The sequence below is a fragment of the Nycticebus coucang genome, chromosome 7 (genome assembly GCF_027406575.1).
Source record: "Nycticebus coucang isolate mNycCou1 chromosome 7, mNycCou1.pri, whole genome shotgun sequence".
NCBI lineage: Eukaryota > Metazoa > Chordata > Mammalia > Primates > Lorisidae > Nycticebus > Nycticebus coucang.
In genome coordinates, this window is record NC_069786.1 from 100,116,243 (window position 1) to 100,131,564 (window position 15,322).

The 15,322-nt window shown below is 40.3% G+C and overlaps 1 protein-coding gene across 4 annotated transcripts in view; it reads left to right on the forward strand.

Annotated features, from left to right (window-relative positions):
- Positions 1-15,322, forward strand: part of FAM117B (family with sequence similarity 117 member B) — a 171,931-nt gene that overhangs the window by 71,696 nt on the left and 84,913 nt on the right. For all 4 annotated transcript variants that reach the window (XM_053597436.1, XM_053597437.1, XM_053597434.1 and 1 more), the window contains exon 2: positions 758-909. In XM_053597436.1, the coding sequence (XP_053453411.1) occupies positions 758-909 (152 nt within the window). The remainder of the gene's footprint in view (positions 1-757; positions 910-15,322) is intronic.

Genomic DNA, 15,322 nt, shown 5'->3' on the forward strand with positions numbered 1-15,322 from the left:
ACCTGTGGCTCAGTGAGTAGGGCGCCGGCCCCATATGCTGAAGGTGATGGGTTCGGACCCAGCCCCGGCCAAACTGCAACAGAAAAATAGCTGGGCGTTGTGGCGGGTGCCTGTAGTCCCAGCTGCTCGGGAGGCTGAGGCAAGAGAATCGCGTAAGCCCAAGAGTTAGAGGTTGCTGTGAGCCGTGTGACGCCACGGCACTCTACCCGAGGGCGGTACAGTGAGACTCTGTCTCTACAAAAAAAAAAAAAAAAATAGCTAGGCATTGTGGTGGGTGCTGTAGTCACAGCTACTTGGGAGGCTGAGACAAGAGGATCGCCTGAGCCTAAGAGTTTGAGGTTGCTGTGAGTGAGATGTTCTCAAATTAAAAATAATAATAATAATAATAATTAAAACTTCTGCTTTGTTTCCCTTCTAATCCTTTTTTTTAAAAATTCAGACAAGGTCTCACTCTATTGCTGGGGCAGTGGTATCATTGTAGTTTACTGCAACCTCAGACTCCTAGGGTCAAGCAATTCTTCTGCCTCAGTCTCCCAAGTAGCTGGGTCTACAGGAGGATGTGAGCAAGCCAAGGTAATTTTTGTATTTATTTATATATTTTTTTGTAGAGACAGAATCCTACTATGCTGATCTTGAACTCCTAGTCTCAAGTCATCCTCTGGCCTTGACCTGCCAACGTGCTAAGGTTACAGGCATAAGCCCCCCATGCCAGGCCCTAATTTCTTTTTTAAATAATTTTTTAATGTCTTAAATCTAGGTGACAAATCGCGACAGCCTTCCTCAAGCCCCTCCAGTATTATCCGGCGCACTTCCTCCCTGGATACTCTTGCTGCTCCGTATCTTGCTGGCCACTGGCCTCGTGATAGTCACGGGCAAGCTGCACCATGCATGCGGGACAAAGCTACACAGGTAGGTTTATTATAGTTCTTATCCTAACGTGTTTTACTATGGAGCCATTTCTCATAAATATTATTTGTTCTACTCTGTTCAAATTATTGAAATACTACTATTGTATATTAGAATTATCAGAAGAGCTAATCATAAGTTTAGATTCTCAGGCCTACCTTTCAGATAACTTTGTAGTAAGACTTGGTTGGGGCCTGGGAAATAATACATTTTAAATAGATCTTAAAATAATTTTTTAAATTAATTAATTTATTTTTATTTTTAAATCATAGCTGTTTACATTAGTGCAATCAAGGGGTATAATGTGTGGGTTTCATATACAATCTGAAATATTCTTATCAAACTGTTCAATGTAGCCTTCATGGCATTTTCTTAGTTACTGTATGTAGGCATTTGTATTCTGCATTTAGTAAGTTTCGCCTGTACCCATTCTAAGATGCACCGTAGATGTGGCCCCACCCATTACCCTCCCTCCACCAAAACCTCCCCCCTCCCTTCCCCTTCCTGGGCCCTTTCCCCATGGTCTTGTGCTATAGTTGGGTTACAGCCTTCATGTGAAAGCTATAACTTAGCTTCATAGTAGAGCTGAGTACATTGGATACTTTTTCTTCCATTCCTGAGATACTTTGCTAAGAAGAATATGTTCCAGCTCCATCCATGTAAACATGAAAGAGGTAAAGTCTTCATCTTTCTTTAAGGCTGCTTAATATTCCATGGTATAACTGTACCACAATTCGCTAGTCCATTCGTGGGTCGATGGACACTTGAGCTTCTTCCATGACTTAGCAATTATGAATTGGGCTGCAATAAACATTCTGGTACAGATGTCTTTGTTGTATTGTGACTTTTGGTCTTCTGGGTATAAACCTAGTAAAGGAATTATAGGATGGAATGGCAGGTCTATTTTTAGGTCTCTAAGTATTCTCCAAACATCCTTCCAGGAGGAACGTATTAGTGTGCATTCCCACCAGCAGTGTAGAAGTGTGCCCTTTTCTTCCCATCCACGCCAACATCTCTGGTTTTGGGATTTTGTTATGTGGGCTACTCTTACTGGGGTTAGGTGATATCTCAAAGTAGTTTTGATTTGCATTTCTCTGATTAAGGATGTTGAGCTTTTTTCATGTGTTTGTAGATCGTGCATCTGACTTCTTCAGAGAAGTTTGTCTTCAAGTCCCTTGCCCACCCTGAGATGGGGTCATGTGTTCTTTTCTTGCTAGTACGTTTGAGTTCTCTGTGGATTCTGGTTATTAGACCTTTATCGGAGGTATAACCTGCAAATATTTTCTCCCATTCTGAGGGCTGTCTTCTCGCTTTACTTACTATGTTCTTGGCTGTGCAGAAGCTTTTTAGTTTGATCAGGTCCCAGTAGTGTATTTTAGATACTGCTTCCATTGCCTGGGGAGTCCTCCTCATAAAATATTCACCCAGCCAGATTCCTTCAAGAGTTTTCCCTGCACTTTCTTCAAGTATTTTTATAGTTTCATGTCTAAAGTTTAAATCTTTTATCCAGTGAGAGTCTATCTTAGTTAATGGTGAAAGGTGTGGGTCCAGTTTCAATCTTCTACAGGTTGCCAGCCAGTTTACCCAGCATTGTTTGTTCAATAGGGAATCTTTTCCCCACTGAAAGTTTTTAATTGGCTTGTCAAAGATCAAATAACGGTAAGTAGCTGGATCCATCTCTTGGTTCTCTATTCTGTTCCAGACATCTACTTCTCTGCTTTTGTGCCAGTACCATGCTGTTTTGATCACTATGGATTTATAGTACAGTTTCGGGTCTGGTAGCGTGATTCCTCCTGCTTTGTTTTTATTGCTGAGTAATGTTTTGGCTATTCGAGGTTTTTTCTGATTCCATATAAAATGAAGTATTATTTTTTCCAGATCTTTAAAATATGACAATGGAGCTTTAATAGGAATTGCATTAAAGTTATATATTGCTTTGGGCAGTATGGACATTTTAACAATGTTGATTCTTCCCAGCCATGAGCATGGTATGTTTTTCCATTTGTTCACATCTTCAGCTATTTCTTTTCTTAAAGTTTCATAGTTCGCTTTGTAGAGATCTTTCACATCCTTTGTTAGGTATACACTGAAATATTTCATCTTCTTTGGCACTGCTGTGAAAGGAATAGAGTCCTTGACTGTTTTTTCGGCTTGGTTATTGTTGGTATACATAAAGGCTACAGATTTATGGGTGTTGATTTTGTAGCCTGAGACATTGCTGTATTCCTTGATCACTTCTAAAAGTTGTGTAGTAGAGTCCCTAGTGTTTTCCAGGTATACGATCATATCATCTGCGAAGAGTGAAAGTTTGATCTCTTCTGACCCTATGTGGATACTCTTGATCGCTTTTTCTTCCCTAATTGCAATGGCTAAAACTTCCATTACAATGTTAAAGAGCAATGGAGACAATGGGCAACCTTGCCTGGTTCCTGATCTACGTGGAAATGATTTCAGTTTAACTCCATTCAATATGATATTGGCTGTGGGTTTGCTGTAGATGGCCTCTATTAGTTTAAGAAATGTCCCTTCTATACCAATTTTCTTTCTTTTTTTATTTTTTATTGTTGGGGATTCATTGAGGGTACAATAAGCCAGGTTACACTGATTGCAATTGTTAGGTAAAGTCCCTCTTGCAATCATGTCTTGCCCCCATAAAGTGTGACACACACCAAGGCCCCACCCACCTCCCTCCTTCCCTCTTTCTGTTCCCCCCCCATAACCATAATTGTCCTTAATTGTCCTCATATCAAAATTGAGTACATAGGATTCATGCTTCTCCATTCTTGTGATGCTTTACTAAGAATAATGGCTTCCACGTCCATCCAGGTTAATACGAAGGATGTAAAGTCTCCATTTTTTTTAATGGCTGAATAGTATTCCATGGTATACATATACCACAGCTTGTTAATCCATTCCTGGGTTGGTGGGCATTTAGGCTGTTTCCACATTTTGGCGATTGTAAATTGAGCCGCAGTAAACAGTCTAGTACAAGTGTCCTTATGATGAAAGGATTTCTTTCCTTCTGGGTAGATGTACAGTAATGGGATTGCAGGATCAAATGGGAGGTCTAGCTTGAGTGCTTTGAGATTTCTCCATACTTCCTTCCAGAAAGGTTGTACTAGTTTGCAGTCCCACCAGCAGTGTAAAAGTGTTCCCTTCTCTCCACATCCACGCCAGCATCTGCAGTTTTGAGATTTTGTGATGTGGGCCATTCTCACTGGTGTTAGATGATATCTCAGGGTTGTTTTGATTTGCATTTCTCTAATATATAGGGATGATGAACATTTTTTCATATGTTTATTAGCCATTTGTCTGTCTTCTTTAGAGAAGGTTCTATTCAAGTCTCTTGCCCATTGATGTATGGGATTGTTGGCTTTTTTCATGTGGATTAATTTGAGTTCTCTATAGATCCTAGTTATCAAGCTTTTGTCTGATTGAAAATATGCAAATATCCTTTCCCATTGTGTAGGTTCTCCCTTTGCTTTGGTTATTATCTCCTTAGCTGTACAGAAGCTTTTCAGTTTAATGAAGTCCCATTTGTTTATTTTTGTTGTTGTTGCAATTGCCATGGCAGTCTTCTTCTTGAAGTCTTTCCCCAGGCCAATATCTTCCAGTGTTTTTCCTATGCTTTCTTGGAGGATTTTTATTGTTTCATGCCTTAAATTTAAGTCCTTTATCCATCTTGAATCAATTTTTGTGAGTGGGGAAAGGTGTGGGTCCAGTTTCAGTCTTTTACATGTAGACATCCAGTTCTCCCAACACCATTTATTGAATAGGGAGTCTTTCCCCCAAGGTATGTTCTTGTTTGGTTTATCAAAGATTAGGTGGTTGTAAAATGTTAGTTTCATTTCTTGGTTTCTATTCGATTCCAAGTGTCTATGTCTCTGTTTTTGTGCCGGTACCATGCTGTCTTGAGCACTATGGCTTTGTAGTACAGACTAAAATCTGGTATGCTGATGCCCCCAGCTTTATTTTTGTTACAGAGAACTGCCTTAGCTATACGGGGTTTTTTCCGGTTCCATACAAAACGCAGAATCATTTTTTCCAAATCTTGAAAGTACGATGTTGGTATTTTGATAGGAATGGCATTGAATAGGTAGATTGCTTTGGGAAGTATAGACATTTTAACAATGTTGATTCTTCCCATCCATGAGCATGGTATGTTCTTCCATTTGTTAATATCCTCTGCTGTTTCCTTTCTGAGGATTTCATAGTTCTCTTTATAGAGGTCCTTCACCTCCTTCGTTAGGTATACTCCTAGGTATTTCATTTTCTTTGAAACTATGGTGAAGGGAGTTGTGTCCTTAATTAGCTTCTCATCTGGACTGTTATTGGTGTACACAAAGGCTACTGACTTGCGGACATTGATTTTATATCCTGAAACATTACTGTATTTTTTGATGACTTCTAGGAGTCTTGTGGTTGAGTCTTTGGGGTTCTATAAGTATAAGACCATGTCGTCAGCAAAGAGGGAGAGTTTGACCTCCTCTGCTCCCATTTAGATTCCCTTTATTTCCTTGTCTTGCCTAATTGTATTGGCTAGAACTTCCAGCACTACGTTGAATAGTAAAGGTGACAGAGGACAACCTTGTCTGGTTCCAGTTCTAAGAGGAAAAGCTTTCAGTTGTACTCCATTGAGTAAAATATTGGCTGTGGGTTTGTCATAGATAGCTTCAATCAGTTTTAGAAATGTGCCACCTATGCCTATACTCTTCAGTGTTCTAATTAGAAAAGGATGCTGGATTTTATCAAATGCTTTTTCTGCATCTATTGAGAGGATCATGTGATCTTTATTTTTGCCTCTGTTAATATGGTGGATAACGTTTATAGACTTGCGTATGTTAAACCAGCCTTGCATCCCTGGGATGAAGCCTACTTGATCATGATGAATGACTTTCTTGATGATAAGCTGTAATCTGTTGGCTAGGATTTTGTTGAGAATTTTTGCGTCTATATTCATGAGTGAGATTGGTCTGAAATTCTCCTTTTTGTTTGGGTCTTTTCCTGGTTTTGGTATCAGGGTGATGTTTGTTTCATAGAATGTGTTGGGGAAGATTCCTTCTTCCTCAATTTTTTGGAATAATTTCTGCAGTACAGGAATAAGCTCTTCCTTGAAGGTTTGATAGAATCCTGGTGTGAAGCCATCTGGACCAGGGCATTTTTTGGTTGGAAGATTTTTTATTGTTTCTTTGATCTCAGTGCTTGAAATTGGTCTGTTCAGGAGCTCTATTTCTTCCTGGCTGAGTCTAGGGAGAGGGAGTGATTCCAAATATTGATCCATTTCTTTCACATTGTCAAATTTCTGGGCATAGAGTTTCTGGTAGTATTCAGAGATGATCTCTTGTATCTCTGTGGGATCAGTTGTTATTTCCCCTTTATCATTTCTGATTGAGGTTACTAGAGATTTTACTTTTCTATTCCTCGTTAGTCTGGCCAATGGTTTGTCTATTTTATTTATTTTTTCAAAAAACCAACTTCTTGTTTCATTAATTTTCTGAATGATTCTTTTGTTTTCAATTTCATTGATCTCTGATTTGATTTTGGATATTTCTTTTCTTCTACTGAGTTTAGGCTTAGATTGTTCTTCTTTTTCCAATTCCATAAGATCTCTTGTGAGATTGTTGATGTGCTCTCCTTCTGTTTTTCGAATGTAGGCATCTAAAGCAATGAATTTTCCTCTCAAAACTGCGTTTGCAGTATCCCACAGGTTTTGATAGCTTGTGTCTTCATTGTTATTATGCTCAAGGAAGTTAATGATTTCCTGTTTTATTTCTTCCTGCACCCATCTGTTATTCAACAGAAGATTGTTTAATTTCCATGCCTTTGAGTGGGGTCGAGCATTTTTGTTAGAGTTGAGTTCGACCTTTAGTGCCTTATGGTCTGAGAAGATACAAGGTAAAATTTCAATTCTTTTGATTCTGTTGATATTTGTTTTGTGTCCCAGGATATGACCAATTTTGGAGAATGTTCCATGGGGTGATGAGAAGAATGTATATTCTTTATCTTTGGGATGGAGTGTTCTATATGCGTCTATCAAGCACAGTTGTTCTAGGGTCTCATTTAAATCTCTTATATCCTTGTTTAATTTCTGTTTAGAGGATCTGTCCAGCTCTGTAAGAGGAGTGTTAAGGTCCCCTGTTATGATGGTATTATCAGATATCATATTGCTCAGACTGAGTAAGGTCTGTTTCAAGAATCTGGGAGCATTTAAATTGGGTGCATAGATATTTAGAATTGAAATGTCTTCTTGTTGTATTTTTCCCTTGACCAATATAAAGTGACCATCTTTGTCTTTTTGACTTTAGTTCCTTTAAATCCACATGTATCTGAAAATAAGATTGCAACTCCTCTTTTCTTCTGAATTCCATTTGCCTGAAAAATTGTCTTCCAACCCTTGACTCAGAGCTTTAATTTGTCTTTTGAAGCCAGGTGTGTTTCTTGCAGACAGCAAATGGATCGCTTGTGTTTTTTAATCCAGTCAACCAATCTATGTGTCTTCAGTGGGGAATTCAAGCCATTAACATTTATTGAGATAATTGATAAGTGTGGTAGTATTCTATTCATCTTATTTGGTGAGAGTCCATTGCTTAGTTTTATCTTTTGCATCAGTGTGGAGGTTAGGTTCTGCCCTTTAATTTCTGAGTTCTTACTTTGCTGCTGATCCATTGTGGTGGTCAGTGTGCAGAACAGGTTGAAGTATTTCCTGTAGAGCTGGTCTTGTTGTGGCGAATTTCCTCAATGTTTGTATATCCGTAAATGATTTGATTTCTCCATCAATTTTGAAGCTTAGCTTAGCAGGGTACAGAATTCTGGGCTGGAAATTGTTCTGTTTAAGTAGATTAAAGGTAGATGACCATTGTCTTCTTGCTTGGAAAGTTTCATTAGAGAAGTCTGCGGTCACTCTGATGGATTTGCCCCTGTAGGTCAACTGGCGCTTACTCCTGGCAGCTTGCAGAATCTTTTCTTTTGTCTTGACTTTGGACAGGTTCATCACAATGTGTCTTGGAGAAGCTCGGTTAGAGTTGAGGCGACCTGGGGTCCGATAGCCCTCTGAAAGCAGTGTGTCAGAATCTTTGGTGATATTTGGGAAATTTTCTTTTATAATATTCTCTAGTATGGCTTCCATTCCTCTGGGGCATTCTTCTTCCCCTTCTGGAATTCCTATAACTCGTATGTTGGAACGCTTCATAAAGTCCCATAATTCTGACAGTGAACGTTCTGCTTTCTCTCTCTTCTTTTCTGCCCCTTTTGTTATCTGAGTTATCTCAAAAACTTTGTCTTCTACCTCTGAAATTCTTCCTTCTGCATGGTCTAACCTGTTGCTGATACTTTCCATTGCATCTTTAAGTTCCCGGATTGACTGTTTCATTTCCTTCAGCTCTGCTATATCCTTTTTATATTCTTCGTATCGTTCATCTCTTAATTTGATTCTGTTTTTGAATTTCCTTTTGGTTAATTTCCACTTTATTAGCAGTTTCATTCATTGTTTCCATCATTTCTTTCATTGTTTTCAACATGTGTATTCTAAATTCCCTTTCTGTCATTCCTAACATTTCTTTATAGGTGGAATCCTCTGCAGTAGCTACCTCACGGTCCCTTGGCGGGGTTGTTCTGGACTGGTTCTTCATGTTGCCTGGAGTTTTCTGCTGATTCTTCCTCATGAGTGATTTCTTTTATCTGTTTCCTTGCCATAATTTTCCTTTCACTTCCTTTTGCTCTTTAAGTTCTCATGCCTGTGGACTAAGGGTTACAGGACCAGAAGGGTGAGAAGGTTGAAGAGCAAAAAAGGGATGCAAGAAAGGAGGACTGAGTGATAAGAAAAAAAAAAGAAAAATAGAGAAAGGAGAGGGGGTAGGTAAAAGGAATATTCACAAAAAGAAGAGAGGCACAGAAAGAGGGAGACAGAGCAATAGAGGTGTACAGTAGGGTACTTTGATACAACCTTAAAAAAAAAAAAACCACATTCTGGGGGTGCCCAGTTGGTTGGTTCTCTTGAGGTCAGCAGCTCTTTGCTAGCCTGATCAGACACAGTACTCCACCTCCACCAAGTAGAGAGGAAAGACAAAAATGCTATAAATCAAACCAAAACAAGCAAACAGAAAACTTTATGGGATAAAATTGGCTGGAAAAACCAAATAATAGCGGTAGAAACACTAACAAAAATGAAGTTCTAATTGTTGAAATAGGCAGCAATGGGAAATTATAATTAAACTAGAAAAATTGAGAAAGAAAAAGGATCTATATGGAAAAGGTTGAACTTAAAAAACAAAACAACAATCAACAACATCAAAGTAAACAAAAAAAATAACCAAACCAAAAAAAAAAAAAAAAAAAACACAACCAAAAACAAAGCTGTATGTTTATGTTATTGAATATTGTCTGGGCAACACGTGGTCTTCTGGGGTATGAGATGTTAATCACAGTTCTGATACGACTGGAGGCTGCTAGTTTCTCAAACCCCAGCAGGTAGACACCCTAAATCTCTCTTCAGCCCACTTAAAAGGCACTTTGAACTTGTTCACTTGCTGAGTAGAAGCTTTCCCAGGGAAGTGCTTGTCGCTGGAATCACTGCTGAAGTGGCTATCCACTTACCCTGTGTGCCAAAACTGGTCTCCCTCTGCCCCCGAGGGTTAGGGCTGCAAGGCGGCTCAGACCCCGCCCTTAGGCTACTTGGTCGCTGGGTTACCACCTCCCACCCACTTCTAGCTCTGCGACCCTGAGGGTTGAGCTTGCCGGGGCAGATCGCTCACAATGGCTGCCTGTGACCCAAAGCCAAACACTATTAGCTCCGTCTGGCTCAGCGTCTCAGATTGGGGCCCTAGACAAAGGCCAAAGTTCTCCGCACTCCCGCTCAGGCTCTCCCCAAGGCAGTTCAGCTGAGTGCCAAGTCCAAAGACACCAAAACAGTTCACAGGTAAGGCCTTTCTGGTTTGCAGTCTTGCTGCTACTGACCTTACAGTTGCGGGCAGGTTTAGACGGGTTGAACACACACGACCACTTGTCAGTTTTCCACTGTTTTAGTCCTCCTCTAGGGGTCCAGAAGTCTCTCGCTGACTCCCTGTATCCTCTCAGGGGTGATGATAGGCAGATCCCACCAGCCAGAGATGCCTGGAGTCCTAGCTCCCCAGACTCACAGTGCCCAGATGCAAGGAAGCTGTTACTCGGCTGCCATCTTGCTCCGCCTCTTTACCAATTTTCTTAAGTGTTCTGATCATGTAGGGATGCTGGATATTATTAGAAGCTTTTTGTGCATCAATTGAAAGAATCATATGTTCCTTATTTTTTAGGTTGTTTATGTGTTGAATTACATTTATAGATTTACGTATATTGAACCAGCCTTGAGACCCTGGGGGTAAATCCAACTTGGTCATGGTGTATAATTTTTTGGATATGTTGTTGGATTCTGTTTGTTAGGATCTTATTGAGTATTTTAGCATCTATATTCATTAGTGATATTGGTCTATAATTTTCTTTTCTTGTTGGGTCTTTCCCTGGTTTGGGGATGAAGGTGATGTTTGCTTCGTATAATGTGCTGGGTAATATTCCTTCTTTTTCTATATTTTGGAAGAGGTTTAGTAGTATAGGTACTAATTCTTCTTTAAATGTTTGGTAGAATTCTGACGTAAAGCCATCTGGTCCTGGGATTTTCTTTTTAGGGAGATTTTATATAGTTGATGCTATTTCAGAACTTAATATAGGCCTGTTCAACGTTTCCACTTCATTCTGGCTAAATCTTGGTAGGTGGCGTACTTCCAGATATTGGTCGATTTCTTTCAGATTTTCATATTTGTGAGAGTAGAGTTTCTTGTAGTATTCGTTAAGAATTTTTTGAATTTCTGAGGGGTCTGTTGTTATTTCATCTTTACCATTTCTGATTGATGAAATTAGAGATTTTACTCTCTTTTTCCTGGTTAGGTTGGCCAAAGGTTTATCTATTTTGTTGATCTTTTAAAAAAACCAACTTTTGGATTTATCGATCTGTTGTATAATTCTTTTGTTTTCAATTTCATTTAGTTCTGCTCTGATTTTGGCTATTTCTTTTCTTCTGCTGGGTTTGGGGTTGGAGTGTTCTTCCTTCTCCAGTTGCTTGAGATGTCCCATTAAGTTTTAACTTCCTCTCTTTCCATTTTCTTGAGGAAGGCTTGCAGTGCTATAAATTTCCCTCTTAGGACTGACTTTGCAGTATCCCAGAGGTTCTGGTAATTCATGTCTTTATTGTTGTTTTGTTCCAAAAATTTGGTGATTTCCTTCTTAATCTTGTCTATAACCCATCTATCCTTCAGCATAAGGTTGTTTAGCTTCCACGTTTTTATATGGGTATGCAGGTTCCTGCATAGCTTCCATGTTTGTATATGGGTATGCAGATTCCTGTCATTATTGAGTTCAACTTTTATTCCACGATGGTCTGAGAAGACGCGAGGAATAATTTCTATTTTTTAAAATTTGCTGAGGTTAGATTTTTGGCCTAGGATGTGGTCTATTTTGGAATATGTTCTGTGGGTTGATGAGAAAAATATGTATTCAGTTTTGTTGGGATGAAATCTTCTGTAGATAATCTGTTAAGTCCCGATGTTGAATGGTTGAGTTTAAATCTTAAGATTTCTTTGCTTAGCTTCTTTTCGGAGGATCTATCCAGCACTGCTAAAGGGGTGTAAAAATCTCCAACTACTATGGAAGTGGAGGAAATCAAGTTGCTTATGTCTGTTACAGTTTCTCTTATAAATTGAGGTGTGTTGTGGTTGGGTGCATAAATATTAATAATTGAGATCTCATCATATTGAGTATTACCTTTAACAAATATGAAGTGTCCCTCCTTATCCTTAATTATTTTGGTTGGTTTAAAGCCTATTGCGTCTGTGAACAGGATTGCAACGCCTGCTTTTTTCTGCTTTCCATTTGCCTGGAATACAGATGACCATCCCTTCACTTTGAGTCTATATCTGTCTTTTAATGTAAGATGCGATTCTTGGATGCAGCAGATATCTGGCTTGAGTTTTTGTATTGAGTCAGCCAACCTGTGCCTCTTTAGAAGACAGTTTAAACCATTCTCATTAATTGAGAATATTGATGAGCCTTTCAAGAGTCCAGTAGACATTTTTAATCCTTTTGCGACTGTGGAAGTTGGAATTTGATCAAAATTCTCTGAGTGAGTTTACTTTTGTGGTGGAGGATTACGCTGGTCTTTATGAAGGATAGGTCTGAGAATATCCTGGTGAGCTGGTTTAGTTATGGCAAATTTCTTCAACATGTGAATGTCATTGACGTATTTAATTTCTCCGTCATAAATGAAACTCCATTTAGTTGGGTATAGGATACTAGGTTGAAAGTTACTTTGTGTTAGGAGATTAAAAGTCAATGACCATCCTCTTCTAGCTTGAAAGGTTTCAGCAGAGAGATCTGTAGTTATTCTAATATTCTTCCCCTTGTAGGTAATGGTTTTCTTTCATCTGGCAGCTGTCAGAATTTTCTCCTAAATATTAAGTTTAGTGAAATTGATTATGATGTGTCTGGGGGATGGGATGTCTTATTCAGGTTGAGTCGTGCTGGAGTTCTGAAACTGTCTGCTATCTGATTTTCAGAATCTCTTGGCTTGTCTGGAAAGTTCTTCTTCATAATCTCATGGAGAAGAGACTCTGTACCTTGTGAAGCCACTTCGTTGCTTACAGGGATCCCTATTAGACGAATATTGAATTTCTTTGAATTATTCCAGAGCTCTCTGAGAGAGTGATCTGTTTTTGCCCTCTATTTCTCATCCTCTTTGAGAGTTTGGGAGCATTCGAAAACTTTGTCTTTAATGTCAGAAATCCTTTCTTCTCCTTGCTCCATTCTGTTACTGAGGGATTGTACTGTGTTTCTCAGATCTTTGAGGGCTGCAACTTCTTGTCTCAATGTGTCAAAATCTTTGGTCATTTGGTCTTTGAATTTGTTGAATTCTTGAGATATCTTTTAGGTTACTGCTTGGAGTTCTAATTCAATCTTACTTGCTATCCATATTCTAAATTCGATTTCTGACATCTCAGCTATTTGTTTGTGCATGGGATCTTGTATTGTGTCTGCCCCATTGATCCTTGGGGGAGTTGATCTACTCTGATTATTCATATTGCCAGAGTTTTTCTGTTGATTTCGCCTCATGATTGTTTTTCACCATTGCCTCTGGCCGTCCTCAGAGTTGGGGAGGTGTCTCTCAAACATTAGATCCCAGTGGGATCACTCTGTTGTTGCTACATCTTTATAGGGAGTAACTCTGTGTAGTTCCTCTGGGGCTACGCCAGCTAGGGAGTTCTCGTTGTGGAAGCAACTCTAGAGTGTGACACACCCGGATCCAGCAACAGGGCGGGAGGTGGTGCGCATGGTTCTGGGAGTGCCTGTCGCTCAGTGACTTTGGCACAGAGAGCTCAAGACTCCTGCAGTCTCTGGCCAGGAGAAGGGCTCTGCGCAGAGGCAAGAAGGGTTCCAGAGGGCACACGGCTCCTGGTATTCCTGGTCAGACGAGCGGGCCAGTGTGGAGGCTGGGAGGACAGAGGAGGGAGGATGCAGGGTTGCACGGCTCCCGCAGTTCCTGGTCAGGGCATATGGAGGCCCAGTTAGTGCGGGGTCACGGCACAGATCTTATGGAGGTCCAGGCAGCACCACGCCCAGGAATTTGAGGTTGCTATGAGCTGTGACACCACGGTACTCCATCCAGGGCAACAGCCTGAGCCTCCAGTGTGCCAAAACCGTCTCAGTCTGCCCCTAAGGGTTAAGGTTGTAATGCAGCTCAGTCCCCGCCTTTATGCTGCTCAGTCAGTAGGTTACTACGTCCCGCCTAATCCTTGCTCTGGGACCCTGAGGGCGGAGTTTGCCAGGGCATTTCTCTCACACAGTGACTCCTTGCCGCCCAGCTCAGTGGGTCTCTCTGGGGCCCCAGACAATGCCCAAAGTTCTCCGCACTCCTGCTCAAGCTCTCCCCAAGGCAGTTCAACTGAGTACCAAGTCCAAAAGCACTGAAACAGTTCACAAGTAAGGCCTTTTTGGTTTGCAGTCTCACTGCTGCTTGTACTTACGGTTGCCGGCGTGATTAGGTCGATCAAACACATGCAACCACTTGCCAGTTTCCCACTCTTTTTGTCCTCCTCTGGGGTCCAGAAGTCACTTGCTCACTCCCTGTATCCTCAAAGGGATGATTATAGGCAGATCCCATCAGCCTCTGATAGTCTGGAGTCTTATCTCCCCAGACTCACCATGCCCAGTTGCGGGGAAGCTGTTACTCGGCTGCCATCTTTAATCTAACTCTCAATCTTAAAATAATTTTGATGTATGTTGAGTAATACTTGAGTGTTACTAGTACTCGATCAGGTTAGATTTCTGCAATTATAAGAGATATTAGATACAATATTCAAAACAACAAATTTATCGATACATACTGAGTATCACAAATTTTTTTTAAATGTTTTGGGGATTCATTGAGGCTACAAGAAACCAGGGTACACTGATTGTATTTGTTAGGTAAAGTCCCTCTTACGATCATGTCTTGCCCCCAAAAGGTGTGGCACACACCAAGACCCTACCCCCATACCCCCTTACCTCTCTCTGCTCTTCCTTTCCCCACCCCACCTCCTCCTTTCCCCTTCCCCACCCCACTTCATTGTCATTAATTGTCCTCATATCAAAATTGAGTACATAGGATTCTTGCTTCTCCATTCTTGTGATGCTTTACTAAGAATAATGTCTTCCACTTCCATCTAGGTTAATACAAAGGCTGTAAAGTCTCCATTTTTTTTTAATGGCTGAATAGTATTCCATGGTGTACATATACCACAGCTTGTTAATCCACTCCTGGGTTGGTGGGCATTTAGGCTGTTTCCACATTTTGGTGATTGTAAATTGAGCTGCAATAAAGTCTAGTGCAAGTGTTCTTATGATAATAAGGATTTTTTTCCTTCTGGGTGGATGTCCAGTAATGGGATTGCAGGATCAAATGGGAGGTCTAGCTTGAGGTCTTTTAGGGTGCTCCATACTTCCTTCCAAAAAGGTGGTGTCTGTTAGCAGTCCCACCAGCAGTGTAAAAGTGTTCCCTTCTCTCTATATCCATGCCAGCATCTGCAGTTTTGGGATTTTGTGAGGTGGGCCATTCTCGCTGGAGTTAGATGGTATCTCAGAGTGGTATTGATTTGCATTTCTCTAATATTAGGGATGATGAGCATTTTTTTCTTGTTTGTTAGCCATCATCTGTCTTCTTTAGAGAGGGTTCTATTCATGTTGCTTGCCCATTGACATATGGGATTGTTGGCTTTTTTCATGTGGATTAATTTGAGTTCTCTATAGATTCTAGTTATCAGGCTTTTGTCTTATTCAAAGTATGCAAATATCCTTTCCCATTGTGTAGGTTGTCCATTGGCTTTGGTTGTTGTCTCCTTAGCTATACAGAAGCTTTTCT